At 41.7% G+C, this 23,360-nt stretch overlaps 1 protein-coding gene across 5 annotated transcripts in view; it reads left to right on the top strand.

Annotated features, from left to right (window-relative positions):
- Positions 1-23,360, top strand: part of kcnma1a (potassium large conductance calcium-activated channel, subfamily M, alpha member 1a) — a 372,710-nt gene that overhangs the window by 122,793 nt on the left and 226,557 nt on the right. For all 5 annotated transcript variants that reach the window (XM_060925806.1, XM_060925802.1, XM_060925803.1 and 2 more), the window contains exon 2: positions 11,844-11,999. In XM_060925806.1, coding sequence (XP_060781789.1) covers positions 11,844-11,999 — 156 coding nt within the window. The remainder of the gene's footprint in view (positions 1-11,843; positions 12,000-23,360) is intronic.

Here is a 23,360-nt window from a genome sequence, read left to right as displayed (position 1 = left end):
TATAACTTCTACCCAAATTTGCATAATTGCAATTAATAATGAAGATATGGAGTAATTAAACCCTCACAAGAAGTTTCCACTTCTTCTCCCTCACTTCTTTACCGATTTTGATTCTTTCTGGCATGAAGGTAGGGGCACCTAGGGTGCATATAACTTCTACCCAGATTTGTTTAATTCAAATTATTACTATAGGTAATCGTATGGGGCCGAGTAAAATTAAGGACTAATTTCACGAGTGATTTTGAAGTTTTTAAAATTACTTCGGAAGCAATTCAAGTTCGCAACATTTGTCATTCACATTTTCTGAACCAATCAGGGCGCAAGGCTATCTTGCACGTTTGAATCAGTTTCTAAAGCATCTTTCATCATGACACGGCGGCACGACACGAGGATTTTGAAAGGGGTTTACAAAATTTTATTGGAACTTCTTTACAAAAGCTGATTGCTAAATGCAAGAAAACTCTGTGCTTGATCTAAAAGGAATTACAAATACCATTCATCATTATAAATTTAACCAAGTAACCAAGCAACGAACTAGCCAATAGCATTTCAGAAATACAGCCCCATGTTAAGGAAAAAAGCCCTCCTTGATTGACCAATCAGAATTGAGTAATTTGGCCCTATGTATTATAAATGAAGTTGTGGACTAATTAAGCATTAATGAGCAGTTCAACAAAAATCGCTTCTTCTCAGTCAATCCCTCACCGTTTTGGATTCTTTCTGGCTAATAGGTAGGCATTCCTAGGGTATATATCATTTCTGTATATAGTGTACATAGCTTGCAACATTTATTGCACACGGTGGCCCACTTTAGATCGTTCCTTCTGGACTAGATGGGGCCTGCATGAGCTATGTCACCTTTGACGGTCTCGTTTTTAGCTATCACCCAGCTCGACTTGGTACTCGTGTTACATGCTGAAATGCCAGGGGATCCTTGAAGAGGGGCATCTTCTCTAAATCAATACTGTTGTCTGTGCTCATGTTGAACACAACACAGTGGGATAATGCTGATGAGATTGTGGGTATTTTGATCTCCGTTTTAATCTTTGCCAGCAGACTGCATTCGGAGGGTCTTGTTATTGTATAAAAAAAACACTATCCAGGGACATTGAGCAGACTTTTTAGTACTAGGTTTATCTACAATGGTTTTTATTTATTTATTTATTTATTTTTATAACATAACTAATTAGCAGTGCACCAGCTGCCTCCTTGGCACATCATTATGGAATATAATCCAATTTCAGCAGAAAATCCCCATGCACCGGATCGAGCGCCAGCCCATTTGCTAGGTCAGGGGTTTGTGTTTGGATATGTGCGGAGGCTAGTTAGACTTGCTCAAATGCAGCATCTGGAGCAGCCACATAGTCTGTAATTATTTCTTTCCATGTCAAGATGCACCTGACCTGCTGTTCTTTGATATTTCTTTCAGTCTTTGCTGAAAGTGAATGATGGAACAAATGACAGATCAGTTATAATCACCAATAAGACGTCTTTTAGATGGATTCTGCAGCTGAAACTCAGCACAGCCCTTTGTCTCTTTACTCATAATAATTATGAGCTCTGTAACTTGACTCACATGCACTTCAGAAATACAACACTGCTGCCACATGCAACAGGCAAGCAACACGCATACCACCGTAAAGTCCAAACGCTGTTAGAATGCCAGAGATTACAGACAGCGACTGGGACTCTGGTGCCACTTTTTGTGTTGCCATAGCCATCTTGCATTAAATCTTAATGCTGACTGCAGTTTTTATATACCGTAGAGGTCTTGTGCCTCGGCTCCAGATTTTCTGCATGAAAAACAGGTTTTTTTTCTAGAAAAATTTAGTATGAGGGCGCTCACCATGGTGAGGGCGCGAAGCAGGGGGGTGCCGGTTGTCTCCCCCCCCCCCCCCCCCCCCCCCCCCCCCCGCCGTGCAAAGCCTTTGAAAAATGCTCCAATGGGACATTCTGAGTATCTGAGAGGGAAATTGTAACAAATTGTCTGTCAACATTGAAAAAGAAAGAAGTAATCTTCTTCTGCCTCGGACAGTCTTTGGCTTTCTTCCGTTTCGTGCCGTGGGATGACATCTTTAAATGCCCAAATGTCAACAAAAACAACTCGCGAACTACTTCTGTCAAAAGCTCCTGCGCCGGTGGGTGAAAGGTCATTCAGTCTCGAGAAATCTCGCTCTACAAGTCAGCTGACCTTGTATGTAACCCATGTCAAATCTCGCGAGAGCAGCCGTGACAAGTAAACAACTAAACAACATGGCGCCTCAGTCTGGAAAACGCCAATTCGGATTGTTTTTGCACCGTCTGGCGGTGTATCTACTATGATTGGAATATTTTTGGAGTAATTTTAACATATTTGATGATCAGACACATTGTCACATAGTGTTGCTGGGATGTTTTCACGGAGTCGGTAAGGGGGCGCACGCCGAGAGTAAGAGGGCGCAGCGCCCCTGTTCCCCCGTTTAGACGAAAGCCTGAAAAACATTCTCATTCTTTTTTCCCCATAGGAAATGTGGAATTTTGTTGAAACATGTTACCAATTTGAGCTGTATTTCTTCACGCTTCAGTTATATGGCAGAAAAAAAAATAGTGGAATCTGCACCAAATGCAGGTTTTTACTGAGGAAAAAAGCCCTACATGTCCCTTTAGACATGTAGCTGGAATGCTTTCTGTTCTGCAGCAGCATGTGGTTGAGGAAGTCTTTTCAAACGCCTGAACACAAGGGGAACAGAGGGCAATATATAGAGTAAATATAACAATAAAACACACATTAACGAACCTTATTCAAGACTTACAAAAGTTTTTTGTTCTAAGGTTGGAAAGTTCTAGTGTTTTGAAAGTAGCTCGAGCAAACTATTTCCACAGTTTGAACAGCCCGCCATGATATTAATTTTATCCAATCAGAATGCACGTTCATTTTCTCTGCGTAACACTCATGACGTATCTATGTGCCCAGTTGTGTTGGCTCGTTGAGGTTGGGAATAGCACGTGTGAAATACCTGTTTCTGCCTCTTGCGACGATTTCGCAAGTCCACGGGTGGCGCCTATCTCATTGCAGCAAATAAATTCTGCTGGACTCGTGAGCAACTCCACGTTACATTTTCCGCACGAGCACCACGCCGTGTCACCTGCACGCAGACGCTCTGCTCCACGCTCGCCATGCCCATGATCAGCATCAGTCTCATCCTCGCCGTCATCCGAGCTTTCTTCTCTTATTTCATCACCGGAGTCGAGAGTACCTCTCCTAGCTATTTTAAGTTCGTTTCTTAAGACAAGGATTTTTTTAAGATGTTACCTTGTTGACAGTTTCGGCGAGAATCTTCCGCCTTCTTCAAAACAGTCACCAGATGTGTCCTGGGGGAGCGACCTGACAGCAGGAGGCGTGAACTACCTGTCATATTGGGCGGGACATTCACGCCTCCATAGCGTAACATCAGTTGATAAGGCACGTCACCACTCGACATCTGGTGACTGTTTTGAAGAAGGCGGAAGATTCTCGCCGAAACTGTCAACAAGGTAACATCTTTAAAAAATCCTTGTCTTAAGAAACGAACTTAAAATAGCTTTAATAGTTAGACATAATGAACTTCCACTACATAGTACCTCTCCTAGGTTCAAACTGGTACCCTTCTAAGCCATAGCCTGCTTGCAGTGTGTCTTGCGGGATCTCTTCGTATGATTCTACAGAGCTGTCGCTTTCACTTGATGCGCCCGACGCCATGATTACATGCTTCTCTCCTAGTGCAGTGGGTAGCGCTGACGTCACGGTCTTTTAAAAATGGCGACTCTTGTGCGGTTTATCGTATAAAGTATTATATTTACGATTACCAAGATATTTCGTTGTTTTCTAGTATATAAATTTGATAGAATACTTAAGAATACGTTACTTTGTCACATCAGCAACTGTATATATTATATTTGGTACCCCTTTAAGCAGTTTGACATTTGGTGACGATGTTCCTGTTCTTTTGGAATTAAATCATACAGCATACTTCTTTCCTGTACATGGTTTCTATTCTCGTGCAGGTGGTCACATGACACAAAGGGGATTGCTGCTGGGGAGTCGCCAGCTGACCGTAGCTAAAAAGACAAGCTCTTGTTGATGATTTTTTTTTTTTTTTCCTCTGGTACTCAGGAACTGTGGCAGTCACACTGATGTTTATAATCAAGTTATTTTATTCGCATAACACTTCTGTGATATACTGAGCATTTGCCAGTCACTCAAACTGCATTCTTTCATACTACATAGTATGTAGTATGAGACGCCCCACTGGTGTCTTTACGGTTCAGGCATACTAAGTATGCATTGTACAGTATGGTTTGGCACAGCGTGCACAAAATAGCCCTGTGCGCCTTTGTAGCTGTGAGATTAATGTGCACAGCAAAGTACAACACAACCTAAGGTATGAAACATCATTCCACATATAGCTTGTTAAAGCATTTTTGAGAGATCAAATTTAACAAAACAGTCTGCAGTGAGGGCGGGACGGTGGTGTAGTGGTTAGCGCTGTCGCCTCACAGCAAGAAGGTCCGGGTTCGAGCCCCGTGGCCGGCGAGGGCCTTTCTGTGCGGAGTTTGCATGTTCTCCCCGTGTCCGCGTGGGTTTCCTCCGGGTGCTCCGGTTTCCCCCACAGTCCAAAGACATGCAGGTTAGGTTAACTGGTGACTCTAAATTGAGCGTAGGTGTGAATGTGAGTGTGAATGGTTGTCTGTGTCTATGTGTCAGCCCTGTGATGACCTGGTGACTTGTCCAGGGTGTACCCCGCCTTTCGCCCGTAGTCAGCTGGGATAGGCTCCAGCTTGCCTGCGACCCTGTAGAACAGGATAAAGCGGCTACAGATAATGAGATGAGTCTGCAGTGAACCATCAAGAGGTTCTGTGCAACAAACCAGTCTGGTAGAAATATGCAAACTAAAAACGAATATTCTTAATATTGTATTAAAAGGCCATTTCCAAACTAATTATTTCCAAGCCAGCCGTCTGTTTGTTGTGTAGATTCGAGAGTCACAGCCTCTCAGTTTCACCGAGTCATTGTGTGCAAGACTTGTTGAAATCCTAATTACTTCTCCCTAAAGGAATTTTACCCAGTCCAATCCACTCCTGCAGCTATTTTTGCATGTGGCTGTATGATATTTTCAAACGAACTTAATTAGTTCCCTTTTCTATTTCATTGAAGATGTCTGTATCGGATTATCTCCTCCTACCTCACCTAGGTCGTCCCATGGGACGCCCTACATCTTTGGCACAGTTAATCCAGACTGAGCAGTCCATCATGATGGTTTTTATATCCTGCACACTTTCACATCCTGTGTCGTCCAGCAGGTTATCAATGCATGTTATACATCTTCTGCCATGCCGGGGTTTTCCATCAGTGGGTTGCCATAGTACGAGCTTGTTTGCAACTTTGTCACTGTGGCGTACACGGTGTCCTGTCAAGCGCAGTCTTCGTTGCTGCACTTTTGTGGATGCAGTCGGGAGATCTCCATATAGTTCTGCATTTGTTGTGTGGCTCTTCCAAGACGCGTTCAGAGCCATCCTGAGCATTCGCGTGTAGCAGCCCTCCAATTGCTTTTTCAATGATTTTGACATTTGTCCAGGTTTCGGCACCGTATAACAGTACAGTTTCTAATGTAGCAGTGAATTATCTTATCTTTAGTTTGCTTGAGAGTTTGGAAGACCATATTTTTTTTCTCAGTTTCTGACAGACATTCCAGGCAAGAGCTTTTCGTACAGAAAAGTCTTTCTCTGTGCTCTCTGTCCAAGAGCCGAGGTACTTGAAACGTTTAACTTCTTTGATGGTCGTTTCATCTTTAGCGTTTATAATAACTTATTCGGTTTGGTTGAAAGATTCAAGCTCTGTTTTCTTAGCATTACGATGCAGCCCCACTTTGTCTGCCTCATTTTCTAGGCTAAATAGAATTTCGTGTGCCTTGAAAATTTCGTCTGTTACTATGGTGAGATCATCTGCGAAATCTAGGTCTGTTACTATTACAGGTGGCACGTTCCGGCTTCTTCTTTTGTGTAGCTGAAAACCAAGTTCCTCTTCCCTTCCATTGTATGTTTTGCATATAATGTAGTCAAGAACTATCGCAAAAAGGTGTTAAGGTGTCGCCTTGTGTGTGTGTGTGTGTGTGTGTGTGTGAGAGAGAGAGAGTTATAAAGTTATTATAAAAGCTAAAGATGAAATATCTCATTTATTCCAGAATAACAGTCAGAAGACTACTGTGACGTGCACATTTGGCTGTAGCACAGCTGTGAGGTTGTGTGTTATCCATAAGCCTAGGTCACAACCGGACGTACGATTTTTTGGCCGTGCGATTTTTGGCGTTTCCCAAATCACTGCGTTTTTTTTTTTTGTTCATGGAGAAAGACGCACGTTGGCCGTAAGTTTGTCTTGCAACCTGAAAAAAAACGTAAGCGCCCGTAGAGTTTGTTTGACATGACAAAGAACCTCTGCGGCCAGTCTACGGCTCGAAAATCAGCACGTTTCACGCGCGCCCTCCGTGCGTTTCTTGCGTTTTTTGCATGTAGACCGGCCGTAGGAGCACGTACAGCTGGTTGTGACCGAGGCTTTAGCTATGCTTGTCACACACTGTTTGATGTCAGTTAAAGGCCATACTGAACAGCAAAGATTGTAGGTCTTATTAAAAAAAAAAAAAAGCATCTGTGATGGCTGTGCATTCATCCACCTACCTGACTGGGAGTTATTGTGAAGCCTGCTGATGTAAGCCCAGTATGCTGCCATGACTTCCTGGGCCTATGAATCATAGCAGTGCACTATTTGGCCTACACTCTGCTAGGTGTGCTGTATGTGTCAGGCAGTGTGAGATCTCTCTCTCTCTCTCTCTCTCTCTCTCTCTCACACTCACACACACGCGCACACTTTGGAGCCATGCTTGACGTGTTCGCAAACTTTAGTGTGAGTCATGGCCATGAAGTTAGAAGGGTGTTTTTAAAACATCATATTCCTTCTTTCCTATAGGTTTACAATAAATTACTTTTATATCTATATTTATTTAAAATAACATTTTTGATTCTTCTTTGGATAATTGGTTCATGATTATTATCATTTCAGTTATAAGTAATTTAGATAATAATGACAAGAAGGTAACAAATAATCATCATGTTCAAACATCTTATATAACAAATAAATAAATAACCAAGCTGTGATGTAAGACACCAGATAGAAATAGTGTGTAGAAGATGAGGAACTGCTTCGTTATTGATTTGATTTATGTTTATCTTCCTCATTAAGCAGTACTAAATCAATAAGCTATACATCCACATTGCCCTCCAGCTAAACCTAGCAGGCCTCATTAAACATTGAAACCAGGCTTCACACATTTAAATACTTCCACTGAACGATGGCAAATTTAGTACGATTCTTTCATTATAGCATATTTTACCACAGCACTGTTACGTTCTCGATACGAGTTGATCATTAATTTTCCGCAACAGCATGCCTCTGACAGTAGTTCCAGCTACAAAGCAAATCACAGGTTTATAGTAATGTACTCACTGTAACATGTTATTGTTTCTATAGGAACAATTTGCTTGCATATTTGTATGGCAGATGCTTCACATGAACTGATTAAATATCTGTGTAATTTTTCATATGGTGAAGTAACAGTCCGAAAAAAAGCTGTAACTTTTTTCCGATATGAGAGAATCTTGGGGCGGCACGGTGGTGTAGTGGTTAGCGCTGTCGCCTCACAGCAAGAAGGTCCGGGTTCGAGCCCTGTGGCCAGCGAGGGCCTTTCTGTGTGGAGTTTGCATGTTCTCCCCGTGTCCGCGTGGGTTTCCTCCTGGTGCTCCGGTTTCCCCCACAGTCCAAAGACATGCAGGTTAGGTTAACTGGTGACTCTAAATTGACCGTAGGTGTGAATGTGAGTGTGAATGGTTGTCTGTGTCTATGTGTCAGCCCTGTGATGACCTGGTGACTTGTCCAGGGTGTACCCCGCCTTTCGCCCGTAGTCAGCTGGGATAGGCTCCAGCTTGCCTGCGACCCTGTAGAACAGGATAAAGCTGCTAGAGATGATGAGATGAGAGAATCCTCAGGATGGGAGTTTTGTGGTTTCTCAATCACATGACACAGCTGTGTTTTTGTCTTATTACCTCGCCCGTGATGGAGTAAGCGGGGTGAGGTATTGTAATCAGTCCTGTTTTTGTTTGTGTGTCTGTCTGTTAACAATCTAGCATCTAGACGGTTGCACCAATTGACTTCACATTTTCAGGGTAGGTAGGCAGTGGTCCGTAGATTAAATTTTGGGGGTAATCAGGTCAAGGTGTGAAGGTCGAGGTCATCGGAAAGGTCAACCTTTCGGTCAAAATATCATTTTCGATTATAACTCAAAAACGGTTGCCGATAGACAAATGTTTACTATTGTGAGCATATAGGAACTCCCATATGGCCTTTCATTTGGCACCATGATCTTTGACCTTGAGTGACCTTGAAAGGTCAGACTCAAGGTCACGGATTTTCAGAGGGCTGTAACTTGAAAACAGTTGATGGTAGACAGATATTTACCATCATCAACTGCTTGGAAGTGCCATATGGGCTTTCATTTGGCACCATGACCTTTGACCTTGAATGACTTTGAAATGTCAAACTCAAGGTCATGGATTTTCATAGGACTATAACCTGACAGCTGATGATTGAGAAATATTACCATTGTCATCACATAGGTATAAAATAAGTGCTGCCGGGTGAGGCTTGTTTTGCTTGGCAACACTTGTTAACTTCAAGACAAAGAGAAAGGGGGGAAAAGCTGGTCAGAGCATGTCTGTTTTTAGCCGCTGTAATGTTAAGTGATGTTAGTGAAATTGTTTATTGGACATTCCACATCATTAAACGTAACTGGATAAAAAAAAGGTACAATGTGCTGTTCTCTGAAAAATAACACATTGTTAGTCTTGGCTAATTGTTGCGGTATAAGAGGAATAAAACTCCATGGGTCATGCTTTTATTGGAGAATAGTGAATTTTGAGGAGGTGACAGCGTCACACTAGTCTGGCTAACGCGACTTCAAAGCTCTGCGAGCATTGGTCTGGCAAAGATATTAAGCCCAACCGTTTCCCAAAGTGCGTGGTTGACCCGCCTCCCTGAAATGCCTCAGTTTGCTACTGGTCGAAGCCAGAAAAGGCTGTGACGAAGCTTAAACCAATCACATCACTCTTTCCTCTGACGTATGTGACGCAACGGGGCTAACTGGTAGATTAAACTCTTACTGAAGCCAGTCGGGAGCAAGGCGAAAACGTCCTTCCTTTCAATAAATACCTCCAGGGCTGCTCTTTGCTCCGTTTTCAATGAGAACTTCCCGTTGAATGCTTTCAATACAGCATCTACCGCTGTGTCGAAGGCTTGCCGCTGCTCCATGTTCGTAATGTTTCTAGTGAATGAAGCGCTTCCGGCATAGATTCTGTAAACAATCTATGGCTTCCGGTCGCAGTTCTACTACGTCAGTGCCTTGAACACGCCTCTACCCAGGGCCGTTGGAGATGCTCAAAGTTGATTGGCTCCCGATTTTTCGGGAGCTTGGAAGAGCTGGAGATGGCTTGCCTTGCCAGACTAAGCTCGCAACAGGCCCTCGTGTTGCATCACACTTAGGATGGGCGTTCCCAGGCTAGCGTCACACCACCCCGGATTTTATTTTTCATTATTTTTTTCCTATAACAGTACACCATTGTGTGTTTTATTCCTTAAATATCATCAGCCCACATAGTTTCACTTATCCAGTTTTCTGTTGTCTGTGTGTTTTATCCTGTTTCTTGGTAATAAAGTACTGACTTCCTGTGCAAAGTTTTTGCTCTCATGCTGCAGTCAGAAATGAAGATGAAGGAGAAAGCAGCAGTGGTGGGAAGTAACAAAGTACAAATACTTCCTTCATCAGAGGTTTATACAAATACTCCATGACCTGTCCTTAAGTAGAGTTTTCAGGTATCTGTACTCCATTGAATTTTCTGATGTTTTACTTTTACCCCCTACATTTCAACAACAACAAAAAAAAATCTGTACTTTCTACTCCTTACATTTTCAACTCGGACTCATTAGTTTTAATGCATTTGAGAGGGTTATCAATTTTTTTTTTAATTTTGTATCATTACACAACTTCCCAAGATCAAGATTTCAACCTAAATGTACGGAGCAATATCGCTGAGAAAAGACGACGCTGATTAAACCCACCATATCTGGCAGCCCTGACTCTGAATCAGCATGAGCTTGTGTGTGATTTATGCTCTTCAAACTCTGCAAATAAGTTATTACCTCACCCACGACAGAGTAAGCGGGGCAAGGTATTGTAATCAGTGCAGTTTGTTTGTGTGTTTGTCTGTTAACAATCTAGCGTCTAGACGGTTGCACCGCTTGACTTCAAATTTTCAGGGTAGGTGGGCAATGGTCCTTAGATTACCTGATTAAATTTTGGGGGTAATCAGGTCAAGGTCACCGGAAAGGCTGGGCGAGGTTTGTTTTGCCTGGCAACACTTGTTAGGAAGTGTGTAAGGAGCCTAGTAAGGTAAGGATAACTATAGGTTACCGTTATATAAACAGATGGGGTGTCAATTAACACGGTGTAAACAGCTAGGCTACTAGTCAATCAACAGTATGTGAAAGTGGATTATTTATTTGTCGCTAAGTACTTGGGAATTTAAAATATTTGCAGTGGAGCACATTCTTTATGGTATTGTTGAATAATTAAGAAAGTGTGAGTTTGTCTCTTTCTGCATGCACATGACAACTCGCATATTATATTATATTATATTTAAATAATATTGGCTGCCTTTGAGTGGTCTATCCGATATATTCCATTCAGCTAGCATGATACTGAATGAGTCAAAGACGAGTTCCATATCATGCTTGCTGAATGGAATATATCGGATATACCGTGAAAGACGGGGTACACCCTGGACAAGTCGCCAGGTCATCACAGGGCTGACACATAGACACAGACAGCCATTCACATTCACACCTACGCTCAATTTAGAGTCACCAGTTAACCTAACCTGCATGTCTTTGGACTGTGGGGGAAACCGGAGCACCCGGAGGAAACCCACGCAGACACGGGGAGAACATGCAAACTCCACACAGAAAGGCCTTCGCCAGCCACGGGGCTTGAACCCGGACCTTCTTGCTGTGAGGCGACAGTGCTAACCACTACACCACCGTGCTGCCCCGCCATTATTATTATTATTGTTATAATACTACATAAACACATGATGGAACAATTATAGATTTAAAAAAAAAGTTAAGAATGGGGGGGGAACTTACCAATATTGAATGAATGCTGATTCTGATCGAATGTGATTCAATGTTCTGTCAATCTATTGTACATGTACAAATTCAAAGTTCTAACAATAAAAATGGTACAAGTCCAAAAAGCCTGAACAACAACCCAACTTGTATACAGGCTATGTCCAAGGTTGACGGTTCAAGTTCAGAGTTACTTTTGGTCATAGTTAATTGTTACATTGCAGTTGTTCAAAACAAAAGGGCTTTGCTGAGTGGCGTCCACGAGTGAAGTCCTCTTGTAAAAGTCTCCATCACTTTTCTTCACCTCCAAGTAGAACTTTGACTATATTTCCGCTATTGCTTTCTTTTCCGGTTTCTTGATGTCCGTTGGTATGTTTTTCTCTTGTAAATATGCGTTAAGAATATCCAGTGAAGTTTTGGTAGCCTTTCAGGTGTCCAGCACTTCTTTGTCTTTAAATCTTCGGCTTTTAAACTACTATTTACTGCACTGAGCCATGTATGGGGGAAAAAAAAGAACTGTTGAAGTGTGAATTGTAAAATATCTTCTATTCCTTGTGATGATCACTTTTGTTGCCATGTTTGTGTGTGTTTGTGGCAGGAGGCCCAGAAAGTGAATAACGGGCAGGCAGATGGGCCAGTGAAGGGCCAGGATGAGAAGGATGATGCCCCAGCTAGTGAGGTGGGCTGGATGACCTCAGTGAAAGACTGGGCCGGGGTCATGATCTCAGCACAGACTCTCACAGGCAGAGTACTGGTGAGTGTAGTACACACACACACACACACACACACACACACACACAAAACAGGCAAATCCAGTCTCAGCTACTCACACTCATCTCTCATTGAAATGATCCATAGTGTTGACTGATCACATCCCTGTCTTAGATGTATAAAAAGCTGTGACTAAATATGAGTTAAAAAAAAGTTTTGGGTTTTTTTTGTTTTTAACATGTTACATATACAGAAATTTGACAGTGCTGGCAAACTTGTAATTCACTATATTATTTTTATACAAAACACAAATTGTGGTATGACCCATCTATCTATCTGTTGCTATCCTCATAGCTGAGGGTCAGCAATCCAGGAAGTAATCACCTAGCTTCCATGAATTCTCTTGGGTGATTGTAGGACATCAGAGGGACCCAAACCCACATCTGGTGGCAGGTACACTACGGGCAATTTAGAGTAGCCAATTTAACTAATCTGCATGTCTTTGGACTGTGGGAGGAAACCCACGCAGACACAGGGAGAACATGCAAACCCCACACAGAAAGACCCCAGTCAGCCACTGGGCTCGAACCCAGTACCTTCTTGCTGTGAGATGACTCTGCTAACTACTGCACCACTGTGCCACCTGGTATGAACTGGAACAAGTCAGTACGTGTGGAGGACTGAATGATAGTTTGGGAATTAAGACTGAATGATGACAATCAGCTATTACAGCTAGCACATCAGCCATCACTAAACAGGTCAATTAACTATGAATTATTGAGGTAATTTACTAGGCTTGTCGCGATATTCGATATACCGACTTATCGTACAGTAAATGAAAATTAATTCGGTAATATATATTTTTTACCGCGATTTTGGCATTTATGTGCTGTACATCTACATAGGGAAGCCGCCAGAGTATTAGCTTGACCCGTTGACTGAATAAAACATGCTCTCTGTCAGAGGCGGGGCCTCCCAGCATGCAACAGTTATCCAGCCAGGGTATCCACTGACTGGGGAAAAGACAACAACACGTTGCTCCATTGTACTGTGGGGTGCCAAGTGTCACCGGGCCCATTTCGTGGACGAAATGCATTTCGTCCATCACAGAATGCATTTCGTCCCATTTCGTGATGGACGAAATGCATTTCGTCCCATTTCGTGATGGACGAAATGCATTCTGTGATGGACGAAATGCATTTCATCCATCACGAAATGCATTTCGTTCACTGAATGCAGTATGGTAGATCACGAAATGCATTTCGTCGGACGGAATGAATTTCGTCCACGGAATGCAGTATGGTAGATCACGAAATGCATTTCATCAATCACAGAATGCCTTTCGTACATCACGGAATGCATTCCGTCCACACAAGACCTTTGATTGTGCCGTTTTTCCAAATGATCTTTTATGACCTGTTTGCACATTTTGCGTGACCAGTAGGCTACACAAATGGCACAATCGAAGGTCTTGTGTGGACGGAATGCATTTCGTGATGTACGAAAGGCATTCTGTGATTGACGAAATTCATTTCATGATCTACCATACTGCATTCCATGGACGAAATGCATTCCGTCCGACGAAATGCATTTTGTGATTGCCGAAATTCATTTCGGGATCTACCATACTGCATTCTGTGGACGAAATGCATTTCGTGATGGACGAAATGCATTTCCTCCATCACAGAATGCATTTCGTCCATCACAGAATGCATTTCCTCCATCACGGAATGCATTTCGTCCATCACGGAATGCATTCTGTGATGGACGAAATGGGCCCGGTGACACTTGGCACCCCATATTGTACAGACCATAGGCGTAGAATTAGGTATGGACGTGTCCCTACCCATATTTCTGATTGAAGAAAAAAAAAATCGCGCTCCGTGCATGGTACACAAATGGTTACTGTAGGTTTCCACTGGGCAAAACCACACACAATTCGCTCATGAATATTCGCTCTGGGGGCGTGGTTGTGAAAACAGCAAGCAGTTAGGCTACCGTGTCAGTTAGCAAGTGCGGTTGCAGTGCAGTGACTGGCTGCTCGCTAGTAAACTGTCTTTGAGGAATGTAACGTTAGATTAGCTCGTAAAATGAATCCGTTAACAGCAGTTCGTATTCAGTGTGTAAAAACGACGACATACGAATATGACTGTTTTCTAAGTTTGTGTGGCATGTAAATAACAATCTGACTTGATTACGACAACAACTGGTGTTCATTAAGGTCACAAAGACATTATTAAATCATATCAAATGGTGCTAATGTTGGCTAATATTGCACCGAGTCTTGCTTGTGAAGTGCCTGCAAACTTTAGCAGCCCGCTAACCCTGAATTTGAAGCGCTTCAGTTAAGACCTGCAGAGCCCTGACCAAGTTCGTGTAACATGACGCATGCAAATAACAACCCCGATGGTGATGTGGACATTGTTCGTGGCCCAGACACTTTTTAATCAAATAAAACATTTTCACGTAATAAGCAAAACAGCCTCCGCCTTCTTGATCAGAAATTTTTGGTTACTCCCACCTGTCTTGAAAACGTCACATACCGAGTACATGCGTACGCTGAACTGATTGGTTTTCGAGGGGGTTCATTTGAAAGCGGTAGGCTAAAAACTTTTCTCTGTCGAACCGTCACTCCCTCCTCTCCCTCCTCTCCCTCCCCGCTCTGGGCTCAAGAAGACAACAAAAGGGCAATAATACAACAACCAATCAGAATTCAGATACAACAACCAATCAGAATTCAGATACATTCTGTTGGTATTGTAACCTTTCAACGTGTCAAAGTTCTCGAGCCCTCGTCCTGTTTTACCGTTAGATCAATCACATATCAGCTTAAACTAGCATTCTAAAACTAGTTAAAGATCCCACAGAAGAGAGCCGACTCCCCCTGCCAGCCTCATGGAACGCGGTGTTTAAGGCTCCGGAAGGGTTTTACTTCCATTTATGAGGGAAAGGAACATGCACCCTCCCGACAGTCAATGCGTTATTCGCTTGTAAAACACATTTGCAAACTGGTAGAATGAGTTAATCACATGCAAGGTTTGCAATTAATCAAATGAATTGATTATTATTATTATTATTATTATTATTATTATTGTTGTTGTTGATGAATTACTACAGTTCTGAACTTCAAATTGTAAAAGTCTGGACTTTGGAGAGATGATGGCTCTCTTTTGGTGGAACACAACGGAGCAAAATATTGTGACCCTCTAATGTTGACCTGAAGTTGGCGCCACTGGGGGTTTGCATTGGGTTTTTGTCCCCACCAATGTTAATACCAAACCTACGCCCTTGCCTCAATGTTATCTCGTTCTAGTTGTTCCTTTTATCCAAATGACAGCTGGCAATACGTTGTTAGTTTGCACTTTGTTTATCTGGGTACTAATCTTTGAGACACTGGATTGGCAGAATGTTGCCTGTGAAGAAAAGTGTCTTTTTATTACCCTGCGCCAAGTTAATATTTACTTCAGTGCAATTTTTAAGAGCCATAGATTGTATTTTATTTATTGTTTTTGTTGTGAGTGGTTTTGTTTGATTGTTTTATTTCTTTAGGTTATTTATTTATCTCATCTCATCTCATTATCTCTAGCCGCTTTATCCTGTTCTACAGGGTCGCAGGCAAGCTGGAGCCTATCCCAGCTGACTACGGGCGAAAGGCGGGGTACACCCTGGACAAGTCGCCAGGTCATCACAGGGCTGACACATAGACACAGACAACCATTCACACTCACATTCACACCTACGGTCAATTTAGAGTCACCAGTTAACCTAACCTGCATGTCTTTGGACTGTGGGGGAAACCGGAGCACCCGGAGGAAACCCACGCGGACACGGGGAGAACATGCAAACCCCGCACAGAAAGGCCCTCACCGGCAACGGGGCTCAAACCCAGAACCTTCTTGCTGTGAGGCGACAGCGCTAACCACTACGCCACCGTGCCAAATATATTTATTTATATTTATATTTTTTTTCCGTTCCACTGTTGAATTGAATAAGTTTACTGTTCTTTGAAAGGGTGTATTTGCATGAACATCATTATTTTACTAGTGGCATAAAATTGTCTTGAAAAGACGTCAACAATATCATTTATCACAATTTCTGAGACAATATATCGTCCAACAAAATTTATCATCGTGACAGGCCTATAATTTACCACAAAATGAAGATTGTTTACTTTGGGTGGATTGGGCAAAAAAGAGCGCTCCTCCATTTTTATGACCTTGCGAATGAAATTTGGAAGGGCCTGTGCTTTAGCATTTTGACTCATCTGTGCCTACCAAGGCATCTGTGATGTCTCATGTACCGAGAGGAATATGAACTTGGATTGCAGCATGTTCTACATTTCATGTGCATTGTGAACACGGCCAAAGCAAGTGGTCGAGCTTTCACTGGGCCTGGACTAGTATTTCTGTCGTTAATGTCACTCAGCTGTTCACAACAGTGTAGCCAAGACCGTTATATAATACGGCAGCTCTGTCAAGTGCTGTGGATGTTTTTATGTGCGAATGGGATTTATTTTCAGGGATTAGTGATGGTCATTATGTATAAAAGAACTTCTTCCTTTTACAAGTTCTAGGAACTCCTTAAGCAAACTATGGAGGTGTTTGCTTAAGCAACAGACAGACTACAGGAAATGGACAGAGTATGTGTAGAAAGTTTGGACACACCTGACTGACTTTATGCTTTGCAGGATCATAAAGTGCTTGGAATTTGTTTCTAAGACAAATGAAGATGGTTGTTAACAAATAAAATGTATAAAAGGTCTTAAAATTGTTCTCATGCTTTCATTTTCAATGTAGGAAAAGCACTCAGGATAAAAAAAAAAATGCATCAACAGTGTTAAATAATACATATTTCTATATGAATGTCTTTATTCTAAATGTATTATTTTATAGTACTGATGTATATATTTATCGTAAATTGAAAAATGGTATCAAAGAGATCATTGACTAACACAGTATTGTTGAATACATATGTGTTATTTAGCAGCTGGGAGGTCCGTATGGTGAAATACCGTGACCGAGGTCTTGAAAGTACTGAGCGAGGCCCTCCGGGCCGAGGTCAGTATTCAAGGCCGTGGTCACGGTATTTCACCATACGGACCGACCTTAAGCTGGTAAATAATATATTTATTTTTTTCTTTACCAAATTCTAACAGAAAATGAGTGTCCGAAAGGGAAAAACCGAGCCGAGCTGCCATTTTGAATCCTCATTCACGGCTGTAATGCAAATTGCTTCCTCCTCGGTATGCAAGTGCACTTCCATGGCAGGAAAAAAACTACATTTTGCTGCCTATGTAGTCCCCTATTTATACAAATAGGAGTCATTCAGGATTCAGCCATGTTTTTGCTCGGTGTTAGCAAATTACAGGTTTTTAGCTTTCTCCTGAAATGTTTTATTTTATTTCTTCTTCCTCAGGGTAGTAAAACTCGCTTTTGCTGTGAAGACTGTCGTTATCACTATCCATGCTGTAAAATTAATGCTCCTGAGAAATGCTGGCAAAATTTTTTAAAGATTTTTGATAATCTTATAAATAAATCTTATAAAAAAAGATAAATGTTGACAAAAAATTCTACTATGTTTGTTGTTGTTGTGAACGAGCGAGTCGCCAGAGGTCCATAACCGGGGTCCGTAACTGGGGTCCTTGCCGTAAGATACGGACCTGCTCACCAGCCAATCAGAGCGCAGGGTTTGGACCGCAAAAAAAAATAAAGTTTTTTATTTTTTTCGCGGTGCGGTTTCCATCAAATCCTGTACTCTGGCTGGCGAGTGGGTCCGTATCTACAGTACGGACCCCAGTTACCGACCTCTGACAACTCGCTCATTCACAGCAACAACAAACATAGTAGAATTTTTTGTCAACATTTATTTTTTTATAAGATTTATTTATAAGATTATCAAAAATCTTATAAACTTTTGCCAGCGTTTCTCAGGAGAATAGCATTAATTTTACAGCATGGAGAGCGATAACGACAGTCTTCACAGCGAAAGTGAGTTTTACTACCCTGAGGAAGAAGAAATAAAACATTTCAGGAGAAAGCTAAAACCTGTAACTTGCTAACACCAAGCAAAAACATGTCTGAATCCTGAATGACTCCTATTTGTATAAATAGGGGACTACATAGGCGGCAAAATGTAGTTTTTTTTTTTTTCCTGCCATGGAAGTGCACTTGTATACCGAGGAGGAAGCAATTTGCATTACAGCCGTGAATGAGGATTCAAAATAGCATTAATTTTAAAGCATGGATAGCGATAACAACAGTGTTCACAGCAAAAGCGAGTTTTAATACTCTGAGGAAGACAAAATAAAACATTTCAGGAGAAAGCTAAAAACCTGTAACTGTTGCTAACGCCGAACAAAAACATGGATGAATCCTGAATGACTCAATTATGTTTAAATAGGGGACTACATAGGTGGCAAAATGGAGCTTTTTTTTTTTTTCCCCTGCCATGGAAGTGCACTTGTATACCGAGGAGGAAGCAATTTGCATTACAGCCGTGAATGAGGATTCAAAATTGCGGCTCGCCTCGGTTTTCCCTTTTGGGCGCTCTCGTTTTCTGTTAGAATTTGGTAAAGAAAAAAATAAATACATCATTTACCAGCTTAAGGTCTGTCTGTATGGTGAAATACCGTGACCTCGGCCTTGAATACTGACCTCGGCCCAGAGGGCCTCGCTCAGTACTTTCAAGACCTCGGTCACGGTATTTCACCATACGGACCTCCCAGCTGGTAAATAACATATATATATATCAGTAGTTCATGAAGCATAACCATGGGACCCATGATGTACGTACGTACTGTACGTTTGTTTATTTTTATCTTTTTGCAATCCAAAATTTGGATTATAAAATAAATATATACTCAGGGGTTCTGTTTGATTTATGTTTATACAAAAAGTTAACCCCTAATTTATATTATTCTGGTAATTGTCCTCTTTAATGGAATAAATTCCCCTTTTCGTCTCTGATTATTCTGATCCTCATAGATTCAGTGCATATAGTTGGATGAGCTGTAAGTCAGTGATCAGCATCTATGTTTTGAAATTTCAACACGGTTTCAGCACAGTCCACCTCTATTGTCTGCCTGTCAGTTACTTTGCGCATGCATTGGCAGCTCCTTTATAAAGTTAGGGTAATGATGAACAGGAAGCATGTCCCTAGTATGATGGAGAAGGAGATATTGTGAGAAATCTCATGAAATCAGTGGCAGAAAAGACTGACACTCAACCAGAAGTTTTGGTTTAACCATTACCCATAATACCCTTCACTTAAAGTCATGAAAAAATGAGCCGTGGATTAGAAAGCATCCAGAGATTTCAAGGGTTTGAAAACGGATGCTGAACTCCTTCTGCTTGATATGTGAAATGTCCTACTCTCATCAACTCGAACATTAAAAACCAACCCAACACAGTTTGCAAGACAAAAACCTGACGCTTGGGTGTATGCTGGTATTTAGCTGTATGCTGTAGTTGTGGGTGCAGATTTTTAATCCAGCTGAGCAGATGCACACAAAGCTAATTGTACACTTTTGATCAATGTAGGGATCACTTATTTTGTAAACCTGGAATGATGTACATAAGTGCTGGGGGGGTGGGGGGGTGAGGCTGCACCCACACTGGCATTCTCTGGATTATGATGCTACATGATATCACTGTACTGCCGTGTGTATGTATTTGAAAGGAGGGGAATTGGAGAGAGGTTTAAATGGAGGTGCAGACTGAAGAGCGCTGATGGATTCTGGGTGACTCCTCTTGGCAGAAGTTGGAAAAATTGCCAAAACAGATTGTCTGCTTTATGTGACAGTAGTACCAACATTACATTTTTTCTTTAGTTAGTCGTAAAGACTAATGTTTATCTGTTATCCCTGGCCAGATGTTAAAAGACCTCCTAGATAGCTTGAATTTAATAATACTAAATGAACACTATTGTGAAATGTAGATAAGCATAACGCAGGGGAGATAGTGTAAATGCATTGTATAGTGTACAACCCCGATTCCAAAAAAGTTGGGACAAAGTACAAATTGTAAATAAAAACGGAATGCAGTAATTTACAAATCTCAAAAACTGATATTGTATTCACAAGAGAACATAGACAACATATCAAAAGTGAGACATTTTGAAATTTCATGCCAAATATTGGCTCATTTGAAATTTCATGACAGCAACACATCTCAAAAAGTTGGGACAGGGGCAATAAGAGGCTGGAAAAGTTAAAGGTACAAAAAAGGAACAGCTGGAGGACCAAACTGCAACTCATTGGGTCAATTGGCAAAAGGTCACATGACTGGGTATAAAAAGAGCATCTTGGAGTAGCAGCGGCTCTCAGAAATAAAGATGGGAAGAGGATCACCAATCCCCCTAATTCTGCACCGACAAATAGTGGAGCAATATCAGAAAGGAGTTCGACAGTGTAAAATTGCAAAGAGTTTGAACATATCATCATCATCTACAGTGCATAATATCATCAAAAGATTCAGAGAATCTGGAAGAATCTCTGTGCGTAAGGGTCAAGGCCGGAAAACAATACTGGGTGCCCGTGATCTTCGGGCCCTTAGACGGTACTGCATCACATGCAGGCATGCTTCTGTATTGGAAACCACAAAATGGGCTCAGGAATATTTCCAGAGAACATTATCTGTGAACACAGTTCACCGTGCCATCCGCCATTGCCAGCTAAAACTCTACAGTTCAAAGAGGAAGCCGTATCTAAACATGATCCAGAAGCGCAGACGTCTTCTCTGGGCCAAGGCTCATTTAAAAATGGACTGTGGCAAAGTGGAAAACTGTTCTGTGGTCAGACGAATCAAAATTTGAAGTTCTTTATGGAAATCAGGGACGCCGTGTCATTCAGACTAAAGAGGAGAAGGATGACCCAAGTTATCAGCACTCAGTTCAGAAGCCTGCATCTCTGATGGTATGGGGTTGCATTAGTGCGTGTGGCATGGGCAGCTTACACATCCGGAAAGACACCATCAATGCTGAAAGGTATATCCAGGTTCTAGAGCAACATATGCTCCCATCCAGACGACGTCTCTTTCAGGGAAGACCTTGCATTTTCCAACATGACAATGCCAAACCACATACTGCATCAATTACAGCATCATGGCTGCGTAGAAGAAGGGTCCGGGTACTGAACTGGCCAGCCTGCAGTCCAGATCTTTCACCCATAGAAAACATTTGGCGCATCATAAAACGGAAGGTACGACAAAAAAGACCTAAGACAGTTGAGCAACTAGAATCCTACATTAGACAAGAATGGGTTAACATTCCTATCCCTAAACTTGAGCAACTTGTCTCCTCAGTCCCCAGACGTTTACAGACTGTTGTAAAGAGAAAAGGGGATGTCTCACAGTGGTAAACATGGCCTTGTCCCAACTTTTTTGAGATGTGTTGTTGTCATGCAATTTAAAATCACCTAATTTTTCTCTTTAAATGATACATTTTCTCAGTTTAAACATTTGATATGTCATCTATGTTCTATTCTGAATAAAATATAGAATTTTTAAACTTCCACATCGTTGCATTCTGTTTTTATTTACAATTTGTACTTTGTCCCAACTTTTTTGGAATTGGGGTTGTACAGTCATATAATGAGTCCTATTATCCATACACAACAAATACAAGCAGACAAAGCATACAACATTATAATATCCATGCTGCAAATATATTTTGCTTAGGAAGTTTTGAGGGAGTTTGTAAATGATTTAACCAGGCTTAGATATTCTCTTGATGTAGTTTTGAGAGTAAGTTGTAGCTGAACGTCGTGTCTGCACACGTATCACCATTCAGAACTGAAAATAAAGTGCATTTGCTTTCAGCTGTATGTATGCTGTAAGCTGTTTAATTAACCTGATGCCTTGTGTGTCGTTACATAAACTATACAAATAGGTGATGTATAGAATGTGAGCATGTACGTGTTCATGTGTGTATTCTGGAGGATGTGGAAAGTGAGTTAGAGGTCCCTGCGTCCTCCTTCGCTACCTCCACGCTGACCTTTCGTTTACGTGAGGGCTATTTCATTTAAGGCCTGGGACATCTCTCAGCTGTAATGTAATTGTGGGAGTGTTGTGCTGGAGCTGTGGCAGCACTGCAAGCATTATCCTCCTGACTGCAGGTCCAGCTGGAGTGCTTTGTCACTCCCATATATCCTCTCCCAATCTTTTGTAGTCCACCACTCTCTCCCTTCTGCTATAGTACACTGACCACGAGAAAAAACAGAACATTGGCGATATATTGGGAAGAGGATGTGGAGGCACATCTGTCTGTCTGTTTATTTATTTATTACCTATCTATCTACCTACCTACTTAATCTACAGATGTTCCCAGCCACCTGTGGACTGCCACATGTTCATCTCTTATTTGATACCAGACCATCATTAGGATGACAAACAGTTAACAAATAAATTACACTGGTCAACAATTTTTCAGAAGTTGTCTGCTTCAGAGATGAAATTAGCAATTTGTTATGAAATTTGGTGTGTTTAATTCAAATATGACACTTAAAACAGCTGATTGGCTACGGCTTCCAAGATATTTAAGCTTTTGCATTTTATACTTGCAGTGTCTTGAAAAAGTATTCATCCCCCTTGGTGTTTGTCCTGTTTTGTTGCACTACAAGCTGGAATTAAAATGGATTTTTGGGGGGTTAGCACCATTTGATTTACACAACATGCCTACCACTTTAAAGGTGCACATTTTTATTTATTTATTGTAACACAAACAATAATTAAGATGAAAAAACAGAAATCTGGAGTGTGCCTAAGTATTCACCCCTCTCCCAAAGTCAATACTTTATAGAGCCACCTTTTGCTACAGTTACAGCTGCAAGTCTCTTGGGGTATGTCTCTATTAGCTTAGCACATCTAGCCACTGGGATTTTTGCCCATTCCTCAAGGCAAAATTGGATTGAGGTCTGGGCTTTGATTAGGCCATTCCAAGACATTTAAATGTTTCCCTTTAAACCACTCCAGTGTAGCTTTAGCAGTATATTTAGGGTCATTGTCCTGCTGGAATGTGAACCTTTGTCCCAGTCTCAAACCTCTGGCTGACTCAAACAGGTTTTCCTCCAGAATTGCCTTGTATTTAGTGCCATCCATCTTTCCTTCAGTTCTGACCAGCTTTCCTGTCCCTGCAGATGAAAAATATCCCCACAGCATGATGCTGCCACCACCATGCTTCACTGTAGGGATGGTGTTCTCAGGGTGATGGGTTTGCGCCACACATGGCATTTTCCATGATGGCCAAAAAGCTCAATTTTAGTCTCATTTAATCAGATACTCCCATCTCCACTGTGGTTCTTTGCAGCTCCTTCAGTGTCATCTTTGGTGTCTTTGTTGCATCTCTGATTAATGCCCTCCTTGCCCGGTCTGTGAGTTTTGGTGGGCGGCCTTCTCTTGTCAGGTTTGTA

The sequence above is a fragment of the Neoarius graeffei genome, chromosome 7 (assembly GCF_027579695.1).
Source record: "Neoarius graeffei isolate fNeoGra1 chromosome 7, fNeoGra1.pri, whole genome shotgun sequence".
Classification (NCBI taxonomy): Eukaryota; Metazoa; Chordata; class Actinopteri; order Siluriformes; family Ariidae; genus Neoarius; species Neoarius graeffei.
The sequence above is the reverse complement of the archived record's forward strand: the minus strand, read 5'-3'. Positions and strand labels throughout refer to the sequence as shown.